At 29.6% G+C, this 15309-nt stretch overlaps 2 protein-coding genes and 1 long non-coding RNA gene across 5 annotated transcripts; 1 reads left to right on the forward strand and 2 right to left on the reverse strand.

Moving 5' to 3' along the window:
• Positions 1 to 165: 165 nt before the first annotated feature.
• LOC104753011 (protein LURP-one-related 4-like) lies at positions 166 to 1387 on the reverse strand. Its single transcript, XM_010475276.2, has 3 exons — positions 1057 to 1387; positions 530 to 745; positions 166 to 429 (listed from the first exon to the last, which is right to left on the reverse strand). The coding sequence occupies exons 1-3, from the start codon at positions 1279 to 1281 to the stop codon at positions 295 to 297; spliced, it is 576 nt and encodes a 191-aa protein (XP_010473578.1). The 5' UTR covers positions 1282 to 1387; the 3' UTR covers positions 166 to 294.
• Positions 1388 to 7021: 5634 nt separating this feature from the next.
• On the forward strand, positions 7022 to 10058 carry LOC104753012 (uncharacterized). Of its 3 annotated transcripts, none has more exons than XM_010475277.2 (7): positions 7022 to 7338; positions 7423 to 7578; positions 7676 to 8217; positions 8734 to 8929; positions 9050 to 9114; positions 9240 to 9450; positions 9544 to 10058. In XM_010475277.2, the coding sequence occupies exons 1-7, from the start codon at positions 7177 to 7179 to the stop codon at positions 9910 to 9912; spliced, it is 1701 nt and encodes a 566-aa protein (XP_010473579.1). In that variant the 5' UTR covers positions 7022 to 7176; the 3' UTR covers positions 9913 to 10058. The 3 variants fall into 3 exon arrangements, with proteins under 3 accessions (XP_010473579.1, XP_087345889.1, XP_019093050.1); XM_087489763.1 differs by having other exon boundaries at positions 7086 to 7338; positions 7429 to 7578; XM_019237505.2 differs by having other exon boundaries at positions 7091 to 7338; positions 7399 to 7578.
• Positions 10059 to 10729: 671 nt separating this feature from the next.
• Positions 10730 to 11879, reverse strand: LOC147926126 (uncharacterized). The gene is made up of 2 exons (XR_015585369.1): positions 11707 to 11879; positions 10730 to 11246 (listed from the first exon to the last, which is right to left on the reverse strand). It is a non-coding gene; the product is annotated as an uncharacterized LOC147926126 (long non-coding RNA).
• Positions 11880 to 15309: the final 3430 nt, after the last annotated feature.

The following is a 15309-nucleotide window of genomic DNA, read 5'->3' on the forward strand; positions in this document are numbered from 1 at the left end:
TTGTCTGGTTTCGGATTTAATGGTGTAGTGGAAGCAGAACTAATAACTAACTTTGTTAAGCTAACTTGTACGGTCATACTTGAGTTAGTTCTAAGTTTCTAACTAGTATTGTATGTTGTTCTTTCTCTGTAGTCTGTACTGCATAATTGCATATTTAGGAAAGAAAAAAAAATTGAATGACGCTTAAAAAATCAAGGCTCGCAAAAAGAACAATATTTACATCTCCCACAACACAAACAAGGTTGGAAAAATTTACTATTTTTTTTTTCTATTAAAAAATCAAACAAAAAGTGATTAGACTACTCCTTTGATTAATCCATATACAGTGACAAGTGCGACAACGAGTGAGTGATCGACACGTGGTTTCACTTCCAAAGTTAACACATCTTCTCCCAATGTAATCCCATTTGATGATTGCTTTGGCTTTAACTACAAAAACATATGTAAAAAACTGTATGGTTAAGTCGTGCTTAACAATTATAAACTCTTTCAAATTCAACTTTTGGTTCAAAATGTTTATAAATTTTACTTGTGCAATGATATCTCCGTTGATGTCTATGATCTGAAAAGCAAATTTGGGGTCAAATCTTAAAATCCAAAAGACTTCATTGGTCTCATCTCGTACTTCCCAGTCTCCATCTCTTATCGAAGACCTTTTGATTCTGGCAGAAGGTTTCACTTCCTCAGTGCTTGTATAGCTTTCACATTCTCTATACACATACCAACTCCCAAACAGCCATAATTTCTGCAAATATATTTTTAAACAAGCAAAATACAATTATTTGAACATATTCGTAGTTGAGTTATGGTTACTTATATTTTTGGAAATGTATATATATTTTGAGCTAGATATACTTCAACTAACTCTTTTTTTTAATAGTTTACTTATTCAAAAAAAAAAAAAATGAATTCGAAATGATTCATTCTTTTTTGGATGGTAAACTAAATTTTCAAACTACAAACATCGAGTAGTTTTGGAGCTTAAACCGGGATGAACCAAGCAAAATTAAGAAAAAGAATTGAATGGAATCGAATTGAATTCGGGATAGATTATACCTTTTTGCGGATAGTGAAGAGAATGTTGCCATGGAGATCCATGATATGGACTTCATTGCTAGATTTATCGTAGGTTTCGACCCGGTACGTAATCTCTCCGCTGGAATTGTAAACAGTTAAACCGTTATTTTGGTAAACCAGAGATTTCATCCAAACCGTGAAAGTCTCTCTCTCCGTACTCATGTACGGCGAAGAGATGGCTGCTTGAGGAAAAACCCTAGCCATGGTTTTGGTAGAGACAGAGAGACAAAGATGACAGAGAGAAGAAGAGAAATGGTAATATATATACGTCAACAACAATAATGATATGGAAACTGAAGTTGAAGTTGAAGAAGTCTTGTACACCTCAATGACTAGTATTTATATAATCAGCCTTCTTTTTTCTTATCTCCAAATAAAAAAATAACTTTGATCACTTTGAATTTTTCTCATTTCCTCCTAATTAATACCAGATTCATGTATGGTGACTAATAATTTAATGTTTGACATCATGATTGTTTATGCTACATATGACTTTGTTAGATATGAAGTAATATAAGTCTAAATGTAATTCAATTTTGATTGAGGTGTTTTATCATTCATATAATGGTAATGGTTGTTATGGAAAAAAAAATAGGAGCGGATATTAAATGTTTTACAAACCAAAAAAAAATATATATTTATTACTTTAATTTTCACATGCATGTGTATGTCAAAGTATATAAATATATAATAAGGTGTAAACTTATTTACCTTACAAAATGAAATAAAAATTGGCACTAACTTTAGCTTTTGAAATATAAACATGGTAGCACTAACTTTAACCGTGGAATTAGGTGTAAATTCTCATATAGCCGACAAATGTCATATAGAAATAAAAATTCCGTTAGTGTTTTAATAAAACAAAATAAAAACTTCCTATCTTTTTTAAAAAAATATATTATTTTTCTCAGAACGTTCCTACCGTTAATTGGGCGTTAGCACACTCGTTTTCAGTTTTGCTGTGTTTTTTCTTCTTTTTTGGGCTTTAAGTTTTGATGTGTTTAAGAATATTATTATTTGTATATACTACACAATGCTTATCGTGATGTCATTCTCATTCCAAAGAAAAAGAGAAAATTAAAAAAAAAAAAAAAAAAGTATAAACATAAAATAAGATAAAGATATGTTTACAAAATACAAACACCGCATTTCACATATTATATGTTGATAGTGGACTTATCTGCCGGAGGTCCTTAATTTATGCAAATTCTTCTACAAAATTGTGTTTTTTCTCATTTTAAGAAGAGATTCTTCTAATCCAGTCATAAATACTGCAAACACTTTTTATAAGATGTTATTTTTGGTGTTTTCTAATTTTGTAAAAAAAATTATACAAAAATTAAATTAATTTAATAATTTAGGACTATTTATATTTTTAATATTTTTATTATCGACCGAACTGTTTTTCATTAATATTCAATAAATTTTATTTTTAGAAATTTCATCGATGATCATAAAGATTAGTAATCTCTTTTAAGATTAAAAAACATCCATTAAACATAATAAACCTATTACAAAACCAAAGATCCAAAAACTAATTAACATATAAACTCGGGACGAACATGAACCAAACCTAAAGACAATCGCACAAAGATTATTAATATTAAGTTGATATGTACCGTATATGTCATGCTTCAGCCTCACATCAAAAGTATTATTATCTTATTGCTCTATACCAAAAACATTTTTTTATTGTATTCCGTATATTAAAAAATATATATATAGTATTCGATTGGTATTCTTTTTTTGTTTCTCAAAATTTTTTACCAAATAATCCTAATATTGTTTTCATAGCATTTATAAAGTGAATAATTATATAACAAAAATGTTTCTAACAAATTGTTCTGAAATTTTCTAAGAAATATATTGTTTCGCATATGGAGCTTGATGAAGGTTTGAATGGATAAAATTATTGAGTTTCACACAACACAAGATTATTCTACCTAACAGCAACTGCGAAACAAGATGATCAAAGTTGCTTGACGAAACTGTCGTAGCCACCACTGCCAAACTACACTGTTGAAACTACAATCAGACAAAATTGTGATCATCAACATCATGATTTTAACTAAACGTACGATACTTTTGATTTTATTTGTAATCAACATCATGATTTTATTTTATTAACAAATGCATCTAAAATTTGTTAATGCAATAACTAAACTCTAACTATTTTAGATTGTTTGGCTCATTATATTATATAGTATGACTTATGGAATAGAAATAACAACAACGAGAATACCAATCCATATGCTTTTTCTGTGTACAACAGTTACAAAATTGTTTGCTGATAAACTTGTTGTTGCATATATTAACAGCAAATTTCCTACGGATCGTCGCATGATCGTTGCCTTTACTTTTTTTTTTTTCGTTGCCTTTACTTTGTTTTTGTTGCAACTGAAAAAGAGCCACACACTTAGACGAGCACGTGACGCATTAACGAGCTTGACCTTAAAGAGTTGGAGTCTTCGAACTTGAAAATTTGATCTAAAAACCATCTAGCGAGCCCTTTTACAAAAAAAAAAAAAAAAAAAAAAAAAAAAAAAAAAAAAAAAAAAAAAAAAACCATCTAGCTAGCTTTTTTCCCGACAGTATCTACTATCTCTTTAAAGATAAATTTGAGATCCTCGCCGTGCCTAAAAGATTTAGAGCACGTGTCCTTCATAGACTTTGTAAAGTATGTAATAATATAAATACTCGGTCAGACGCTCAATTTCCAAATTTCCTATAAATGAATACAATCTAGGAATGGTTGGTTACTACAAGCAATAGAACGGAAAAAACAAAAAAATGAAGTTGTAAATTAAGGTGATGCGACGAGCATGACTATGATGGCATTGGCACCAAAAAAAAACGAAGATCACATTTTTTATGTTTATTAATGGAATCTATTCAGCCCACAAACGTAATTTCTAATCGATAATTAATCTTTAGAATGACTCACGAAGTCAAGTACGTACACATTTTAAATAAACTGAGTTATCCTTGAAATATTTGAAATTAAAGATTGTTTATCATTTTGTAATTAGTGGGTCACACGACTCACACGTTTCATTTGAGGCCACAAACCCTTTTAGAAGTTTTAGGACCACCAGTTTTGATAATACTGTAATACGTACGTAGATTATTTGTTTCTTCTATACCACATACGGTTAAAGAAAAGAAAAAATGACGCACTCATAAAATTCTGTAACCTTTTCTCATCATTATGTACAAACATTTATACGAAGAAAATAAAATAAGTAGGATCATGCGCGACCGTATAATTAAATAGAGAGTAAAATATTAGAAGAAAAAAAATAGGTCACACATATTTACACTTATTCAGTTTGGGACCCTAATGTTTTACATCATTGTAAATCGAAACATTTTTAACAATTGTATAATTTATTTTTTATGTAAAGCGAGCTAACGATTAGAAAATTATTTTTTATTTGTCGTGAGTGTAACAATTGTATAATTTAGAACTGTTACATCGTACCATTTTTTGTGGTTGATAATGAATAACTACTGTTCCTTCAGCTGTTTAATTTAGATTGCATTGCACCAGAGAGCCTCATCTTATAAATTTTTATATTTGGTGTGAACAAGTTAAAACTAAATAATAACAATATAATCAAGTAGATTATAAGGAAACAAGTGATAAAATGAAATTATTTATAAAAAAAAAGAAATGGCTGAGATTAATCCACCGGTGATTGGTGATCCGAATGAAGTGATATGCCTATTTGGATCATAAAATTTTGAGAATAAAATCCGAACATGAACCCTTAACCACCCCTTGAGAATATCCGATAAATCCCAAATGATGATCATAAGTCATTTTGAAACTGCTGACCACCAAAAAGGCCTTGCGGAAGTTTGAAGTTTGAATTTTAAAACTTGTTTAAATCCCATGACTTGGTCTTCGTTCATACTTCATATCATATTATCATATATACAACCGAGAATGTGTTGAACGAACATTTGTAAGCTTCTTCTTACGAGAGCCTCAAGTTTCCCATAAACTCAACGCTCTGCTGCTTTAAAAATGATAATGAGCCTTTGGTAAGAGATTTATGGGCTTTCTAGCTTAACGGACATCATCCTTTAGAGTAACCCAAAGATAAGTCAGAGGTATCGCCAAAGTTTGGATTTAAAAGCATTGATTGGGCGAAGAACACAAAAGACAAAAACATGATCATATATATGCTTATATAGTATTATTTATGTCTTTATTTACTTAGTTACTTGGAGAAATCTCGGGACTCTTGTCGGAAGGTTAGAATTAATAACAATTACATTCACACAATAACCTTAAGGAGTTAATTTGTTCAAAAATCCTAAAGAAACAACGGTGAAAACTTATAACAAGCACCCATACTGCATATCCTTACTATATATATATTTAGATGTAACGTAACTGTGATAATTTCTAACATTTTTCTTAATAATTTACTTACACAATACCCATCTTGATCGTAAATAAGTAAATAACTTTGAACTCATTTAATAAAAAAAAAGAATTGCCACGAGCAAGAGGTTAAGATATTGACTTTTCAAGTTATCTTTGTCGGTGATACATATACACTAAAGAGTAAAGACTACTTGAATCTTTGCACATATTGGCACTTACGAATTATACATTTATACGTGGTTTTGTATTTACGATGACCAGATCCTTGAGTAGAGAGGTAAAATGGAACTCTAAAATATCTTCACCCCAAAAAATTTGATTTACGGAATATCAGAATTTTTTTTTGGCGTATATACGTTATGTAGCCACTTAAGATTTAATATTTTAGTTTGAAACTATTTTTTACACTATCTGTAGCAGTTTAAATGATAGTACGTCTAGTCAATAATCTCGTATTGTATATATGTAATTAAAGATTTTTTTTTAGATAACCTATGTAAGCTCGATTATGGTCAGGTCAACAATAACAATTATTTATCACTAGAGAATTATTCGAAACTTGTCATAGATAACTGTGTAATAATAGAAAACTACTTCTACACAAAACACTTGCAACCACCTAGTAGCTAAGATCAGGCTTAAAAGTAGTGGTAATTACTACTACTATCATAATATCACCCTAACTCCGTCGAGATAACGTAATTTACACGATCGAGTGATTTAAGTTTACAAGTTCAAATTTCAAATTCCAAAGAATATAGTAAAAACAAAGTCCACTATCATCAATATCAGTCTTGCGTGTCCTCATCATTTCTTCAAACCCACAAGAAAACTGAAGCTAGAAATAAAACTAAATTTACAAACTGAAGAGAGATTGGAGGAAAAGTTAAAATAAACAAATACAATAAAACTTTTATAAATTAATATTCTATAAATTAATAAAGATTATAAACTAATAAATTTTGCTAGTCTCGAATCGGATCAATGTAAAATAACAAAATAATAATTTTTTGAAATTTCAATATAAAATATGGTTTCAATACTATCATAAATTAATAATCATGTAAATTTACATATATATATATATGTATATATATATATATGATGATATAGTAATATATGCTTCCCTAAAACTCATATTTATAAAATAATTATAATATTATATTTTCAAATTAGCTAGAAAATTTTATAATGTTTAATTTTTAGATATGTATCATTTACATTTTGATGGTTTGATAAACTATTAAAATACAACAATTGATATTATTATTCATAAATTTGAATTTATGTATATTATGTGTATAAATGAATTTGTATATAATATTTTTAATTTATCATTAATAATATTCTAATTCAATTCCAAAACCATAAAATTTATCACATCTTAAAATCTAATATTATTTTGCTAAAATTTGTTTCAATTTATAATTTTTTAAATTTTAATAATTAAAAAAAATATAAATTAATAATTATTAATTTATAATAGAAAATAATAATTATTAATTTATAAATATAAAATAATAATTATTAATTTATAAATATCGCTATAAATTAATAAAATATTTTTATCTTCGCATTATTAAGTTATAGTCGATCTGCGGGATATTGGAAGAGAGAGAGAGATTAACAAACAATTAAAGAAGACAAAAAGAGTCCCTTAATAATAATATCCTCCTCCAACAAAGAAAAAAAAAATCATAAGAATGACCTCTCTGTTCTCTAAACCTAGAGCTCTCACTTCTCAAATCACTCACTTTAAATCTTACCGTCCAGTGATCGGTAAACTTCACGTGGCCACTTTGACACTTCTCATCTTCCTTATAGCCGTCGGTATTGCCGTCACTTCCTCTCTATGGCTTAACAAGGTATATTAGTCGCTAGCATAAATTACATTATCATGATAACTATAATTCATACCCCTATAGAAAAAATGAATTTGTATATCACAGTCACAGACGACGAAAGAATTTGATCGACCGACATTGGTAACAACCAAACCGGCACCGGAGCTAGAACCACCGCAGAAAACCGAAGTATTGGTAAATTGCACAAGTTTCTTGAATCAAAACCGGTCCGGTTCTTGTTCAACAACACCTCTTAACAAGGTATTTTAATTATTTTTTTCCTTTTCATTACATGATTTCATATGCCTAATAAATGTTCAATGGAAAATATTCTTTTACAAGTTTTTGTTTACTATAGACAAAACCGTATAATCGACCGGAGAAGAAACCACAGGAGAAAACCGGAATCTTGTTAAACTGCACAAGTTTCTTGAATCAAAACCGGTCCGGTTCTTGCTCAAAAACAACTCAACTCGGTTATAATCAAAACCAAACCGAATCGAACCGGTCTTGTCCTGATTACTTCAAGTGGATCCACGAGGATCTTAAGCCATGGAGAGAAACAGGGATAACAAAAGAAATGGTGGAAAGAGGCAAAACGACTGCCCATTTCAGGTTAGTTATCGTAAACGGCAAGGTGTTCGTGGAAAACTACAAGAAGTCTATACAGACGAGAGACGCGTTCACACTGTGGGGGATTCTTCAGCTGCTGAGAAAGTATCCAGGGAAGTTACCTGACGTTGATCTCATGTTTGACTGCGATGATCGACCGGTCATCAGATCGGACGGTTATAATAGATTCAACCGTACCGCTGAAGATTCGCCACCCCCGTTATTTAGGTATTGCGGTGATAGATGGACGGTGGATATTGTCTTTCCCGATTGGTCATTCTGGGGATGGTATGTACCAGATTATTGTATTCTCTTCTTTTCTTTTCTTTTTTGTCTGAAGCTAACGTGTATGGTTGGTAAGGTACACTTGTCCCCACTTGATCACATGCCGGAGAAAAGTTGATAGGGGTCCAATTTCCACATATAGATTCTTTCGTGATTATTTCAATTAATTATAGATTCAGTTTATGTTAATATTGTACTTATTGAGTTATAGACTTATAGTTTAGTTAAGTGATTAATTATAGTAATTTAAAGGGTCGTAAAAGTAATTTATATGCTCCACTCACACTCAGTGCCACTACAATTTAAATATGTGGTTGTACGTAGTTTATTAATCACTTATTATGCTTTAACTAATAAGTGTTTCACTAAAGTAACTTTCATTTCTTTTTCATCATTCAATCTTTCCAGCAAAACATGAAGTGTAGTCCCAAAGCCACATTAGTAGTTTAATTCATATTAAATTCATATACATGTTTTCTATTTAAAGGAAAATTAATGGCTTAATTTTGGTGGGTAAAGGCAGGAGATAAACATAAAAGAATGGAGCAAAGTGTTGAAAGATATGGAGGAAGGAAAGAAGAAGAAGAAGTTTATGGAGAGAGAGGCTTATGCATATTGGAAAGGGAACCCTTTTGTTGCATCTCCTTCAAGAGAAGATCTTCTCACTTGCAATTTATCATCGCTACATGATTGGAATGCTAGAATTTTCATTCAGGTATGCTTCTAGTCTAGAATTTTCATTCAGGGAACCCTTTTGTTTTATTTAGTTATATATATTTCCATGCAATATAAAAATAGAAATAAGTATGTGATGTACATGCATGCATGCATATAGGATTGGATATCAGAAGGACAAAGAGGATTTGAGAATTCAAATGTAGCAAATCAATGCACTTACAGGTCAGTACCATTAATAATTGTCTATATTTCCTTCTTCTTTATGTCTCAATAGTACCAATTTCTGAATTTGATCAGTTTTTAACGTAAAACAAAAATTCAATGATGGGAGTATTACGGTTACGCAGGTACAAGATATATATAGAAGGGTATGCGTGGTCAGTGAGTGAGAAATACATATTAGCATGTGACTCAGTCACGTTGATGGTGAAACCTTATTACTATGATTTTTTCTCAAGAACTCTTCAACCTCTCCAACACTATTGGCCCATTAGGGATAAAGATAAATGTAGATCCATCAAATTTGCTGTTGATTGGCTTAATAATCACACTCAAAAGGTACCATATCTTTAATTACCATCTTTTTATAATCTGTTTTTATATATGTCGTTAATTATGCCTACGATTTCATGGATTTATATATGTCCGCAGGCACAAGAGATTGGAAGAGAAGCGAGTGAGTTCATGAAAAGAGATCTATCAATGGAAAATGTTTATGATTACATGTTCCATCTGTTGAATGAATACTCCAAGCTTCTTAAGTACAAGCCTCAAGTTCCCAAAGATAGCGTTGAGTTATGCACAGAAACAATGGTGTGCCCTTCTGGAGATGTAAATGGGGTAAATAAGAGATTTATGATGGGTTCTTTAGTTAGTAGACCTCACGTTTCAGGTCCATGTTCACTTCCTCCTCCTTTTAATCCCAGTGGTCTCGAGAAGTTCCACAGGAAGAAACTATATCTCATCCGGAAAGTGGAGAAATGGGAAGACTCTTACTGGCAAAAGGGTTTAGTCAAATGATATAATCTAAAACTCGTTGGGAATTTTTGTGAGATGGATTATAATTCTGAGGAATTTCATTCTTGTGTCATGGAAGAACGAGATTGTTTCTAATAAACAAATGCATGTACTATTTCTAATAATAAATCTTTACTGACTTGACAAAATGCAAAGTTCATTTAATACAAATCTTATAAATCTTATAAGTTCATTCAGTCTTATAATTAAGCATGGTTAATTATTTAAAAGAAAATATGTAAAATTTAAAAGGAGTTTGTAGAAATATAGGTTACAAAAATACTTTTTATAAATGCCCTCTTGACTTGAAAAATGGATTATTTTTCTTATGTGGTTTAAATTTTCTTTTATTAATATGAATTATTTTATGGAAAATGAAATGATATCCTATATGCCCTTTTTTCAAGAAAAAGCTATTTATATAGTATACTTCTTCACTTCAGATAGCAATTGAGATAGCTTGTTTGTTTTGACGAATTGACGAGTTTTTTTTTGCTTTGGCATGCTTTCTTTTGGGAAAATTTATGTTTTAGCTTTGGTTTGCTTTGGTGTTCTTATTTTTTTGGCATTTTGACTAAGCCTTTTTCGTTTTTAACCAATTTTCATTAAAAATTTTCCTTGTATCCCCACTGGAGATTTGAAATTATAGCTTGAACTAAGTTCGTTTTGGACTTGGCATATTGCTTAAATAAAATTTTCGGCTAGATATTAGGCATTTTCATTTTGACTTAGCAAAGTTTTTTTCGACTAGATATTTTTTTTGGCATTTTCGATGTTTTCTTATGGCATTTCTAGATTTTTATAGTATTTGATTTTGCGATTTGGCAAATTCCAACTCTATTTATTCGTATGGTAAAAACAGTCTAGTCCGCCGCGCCCCAACCGCTGCAACTATTTACACTCACACTCTTAGTGTCCCTCTCGTCTTACTTACTATACTCGTGTAGTCAATTATCTCTCTACGCTCACACACGCGCAGCCTACATCTACCCATACATTCACATCCTATACATACATCTATCTATACATTCACATCCTATACATACATACATCTACACCCTACACATACATCTATACAAACATATTCACACCCTATACATACATCTATACAAACATATTCACATGCTATACATCTATACATTCACATCATATACATACATCTATACATTCACATCCTATACATACATATATACATTCACATTTAAACACACACATCAACATACGGATGTAGTCAAGGAAAGAAAAAATACAAATAGTGCTATTTCTTGTCAACTTCCCAAAGCAGAAGATTGAACGCTTGGCACGGTCCCTAAAGGCTTTGTTTCCTTTCAACCCATCTGCAAAAATTAGTTAACTAAAATCAGTTTTCATCACAATCGTTTTCTCCGTTTGTCAATTTTAACAAATGCATGAAAATAAAAAATAAAGGCGTATTCTACTAATCAAAACCCATTCTTCCTTTTGTTCTTCGTTAAAGAAAAAAAAAAGAACTTTATTCTATGTTTTCTTAGACACTGTTTATAATATCTAATCTAGCTATAAGAAACATAAATCAGATTATTCAAAAACTAATAAGACACTTATATAGCCAAAAAAATCAGTTCATTAGATACACGCATATAGTTGAAGTCAAGCAACAATATTATGTAAAATGGATTTTAAAACAGAGCATTTTGAATTTGGTGTTCAACAAAACAACTCCATAAAAGATGATGAAGAGGTAAACAATCTAACACAAGAAGTCAAGAACCACTTAAATGGTAAATAAACTAGAGGAATTAGACAAAGAGTATTTACCTTGTACGAGAACGTGGATGCTTTTCTTTGTTTCTCTTCCGGTGATGAGAAGTGTAGACAGAGAAATTCGAGTGAGAGCTCCTCAAGTGGTAAGAACAAAACTAAAAAGGATTTAAAAACAGATTGTATTCGAAATTTGTAAAGAAGTATATCAAGTAAGAGTAAGAGGACTCAGATTTCAGAGCGAAGAAGGGAGTATTTATAGAGAGAGTCATAACGTTCATATTTCCCAGTAAGATATTTTATTTCCAATGTTACCGTTTCGCAACGTTCATATTTCCCAGTAAAATATTATATTTTCAAACGTTAGAAAATGTTACCGTTTACAACGTTCATATTTCACTACTGTGTTACCGTCACAAGTCAAATCAAACGGAACGTTGGGATAATTAGCCCTTCTTTTTACCGAGTCAAAAAAATTGTAAGCTTAAAAGGCCCAAAAGTAAGGCCCATTATGTATGATATAAACAAACGTCAAAATTATTTAATGAAAAACAAAATTATAACAAGGTAACTCATACTACTACTAGTGATTTAACAAACAAATAAAAAAAATTTCCAAAAATAGTATTACTTTATATTTTATTTCCTAAATGTTTTACATTTTATTCTAACTAAAAAAATTACACCAAAATCAATATGAAAACATAAATTATGATATATTTAATCACACATTCTACTGTTTATTGAAGATATTCTATCTATGAATCATTTGCAAACAAAAAAACAACAATTTGATTCCTATTTTTTTTTCCAAAGCTTGTAAGCTTTGATTCTTAACCTAAGAAAAATTTCGATTCACATTTATTTAAATATTATATTTAATATATATAAGATTAATAAAATTTTCAAATATTACGAATATGTAAAATTAAAAAAAATAAAATATTATATAATATGATTATATAGTAGATGTGTTATAAAAACAACATGTTTGAATTAATAAAATATCATTAACTTTCTGAATTAATAGAATATTTGACATATAAACTTAAGTTGATTTAACTAAAATTGTGTAAAATAATTAAATCATTATGAAAAATTTGATTTAATCATAGCGTATAATTGACTTATTATGTATGAAGATTCTTTATTTTTTATTATAATAATTCAAAATTAAAATAGAATCTCAAACAGTAAATAAAACAAATTAAATATAACAAAATAGTCATAAAATATTGTCGTTTAGAAAACTAATATAAACATTTAGCCACATCAAAAAATTTAGTTATTCTTCTATTTGCAAAATATTCAATTTATAATAAACAAATACAATAAAAATTATATGCACGCGGTATACCGCAAGTTAAAATTTAGTTTATTAATATTATATGTGTCGTGTTCATTTTACATTAAATATAGTTCTTCTCTCACATGTACGGCGGTGGCGCATATATTTGAGATTTTTCTCATGCAAAAAATGATACTAATAGTGTAATATTGATAAAAAAAAGTTAAAATAAATTCTTTGAATAGAAATTTGCATACCCGTTTTATATAACAACCACTAATAAGACTGATACCCGGTTTGCAAACCTTAATCTATGTGATAACTTCCGGTCTTTTAAATTCAGCTGCTACAATATTATTAAATCTTTTGGAAAAAAACGATTATTAATACTAAGAATAGAAAGTATGATTGAACAAGTGGCCTATTTAAATTTGATGTCATCACAAAGTTGGGTATTCATGATGGTCCTTATCAATTTCCCTTAACATCTACTCAATGTTTGCTTGTAAGCATTGGGCGTGACGACAAGGGAACCTTCATGTCCAAACTGTATATATAATTAATAATTAGAAAATATTCCTGGTACAACGTTTTTATACCATGATAATATATATCATACACCAATTTTAAGTGCATAAAGCAGTCAAAACATAAATGATATATACATGAGATTTAATGGATGTCCACAAATCTTATACCGATCCATTAATCATTTACAAAGAAAAAGTATATCATTGTATAACCCTTGTCAAATGCCAGTTACATTCTAAGAGACATAACTTCACAAAAACTTTTAAGTAAAAAACAAAACAATGGTTTTACTTTTAACAACTTGATTGAACATAAGTATCAGTGTACGTTCGCATATGAAATATTTATGTAACACGAAAATACCTTAGAAACAAACAAACGGGACACGCATGGGTAGTTTTGTCCCATTCTCTTGTTTGTTGTACAATTTAATGAAGTTACGATCTCTTGAGGCCAATTACATTATTTATATGTTTTTTATTACAAAATAATTTATTCAAAAATAATAAGAAACGCAGAATGTACTAGAAATAAACGAGGGGTGTTAGTTGGATTCATCTAAAAATGTTTATGACATTTTGTACCAAACATTGGAAATATATGTTGTGTAACTTTCTTGACAATTAATTCTCGAAATTATTCAACTGGTAGAGTTGTTACGCGTCATATCTTTTAGACTATTTGATTTTCCCAACTTTATTGTGTTAATTTGCATAATGTTTTTCTCTAATATTCTTGCGTTATTTTTGATTTATTTTCATGAAACAACATTTTTTTACTAGAGAAAGCTTAGTGGAGATGCTTCAACCAAAAAGAAAAACTTAATGATAAATTTTAGCTTTTATATGACTCAGAACTTATTTTGCTTTCTAAGAAGAGTATAGTTCCTTTATCCTTTCTCGTGAGTCAATGTAAAAATATTTCTTTTATTAAACAAAAGTTCAAAATATTACAAAAAAAAAAAATCCAGCCTAAGAAATTTGTGGAGTAATTTTGGAGACAATGTTTGTTTGGGGTATGGATGTATGGTCGTTTTTTTCATTTATTTTTGGAGTATGATTATTTTAATTCGCTTAGAAATGAGTATTTATTTTTGAGTAAATAGATAAATTAATTTTTACAAGTTGAGTGTTAAGATTTTACCACGCAATTCCATATTGTGTTGCACAAGAATATGCATGTACCGCAAAACTTCAACATTCTCAACAAGTCAATACAAGATGATCAATAAGTTTTGTTCTTGACTTGTTTTATCCTTGGAAGATGAAGCTTTTTATAAATGTGTCATCGGTAATTAACCAGCTAACTAACCTTCTTTGATTAACTCGCTTTGAACTAGAAATCTCAATTAACTTGTTGTTCTTGACTAGATCCAATCCAACCCTTAATTCATTAATTGTATTGGTCTCTTCAAACCTTCTGTTCCTCTCAGTAGTCTAACAAGCAGCAACAACCCCGTACTAAGTAGGGTAAGGAGTTTAACTATTTTTCCATTGCATTAATTAAGATTATGATCAAGATACAATTATAAAAATTCTCTAAATTTTAATTTAAAAATCAATTATCGGATATGAAATTTGATATTTTAGTCCAACCATGTTCTTATTTTCTTTTCAAAATTTTAGCTTATTCTTCTATGTTTGTTTGTGTGCAATATACGAATATTATGTAAAAAAATAAATTGTAACAATAAACCTAGAATGCGGGGGAGAGTATTCACATCAAACGCTCCAAGCACAAGCTCGCACGATTGGTGGCGTAACTCTCGATGAACCATTTTGTCTCTCCCACTAAAAGTAATAATTCATGTAGAATATATAGGAACATATATAGCTTATTAC

Source organism: Camelina sativa, chromosome 16 (genome assembly GCF_030686135.1).
Source record: "Camelina sativa cultivar CO46 ecotype springtype chromosome 16, ASM3068613v1".
In the NCBI taxonomy this organism is placed as follows: Eukaryota; Viridiplantae; Streptophyta; class Magnoliopsida; order Brassicales; family Brassicaceae; genus Camelina; species Camelina sativa.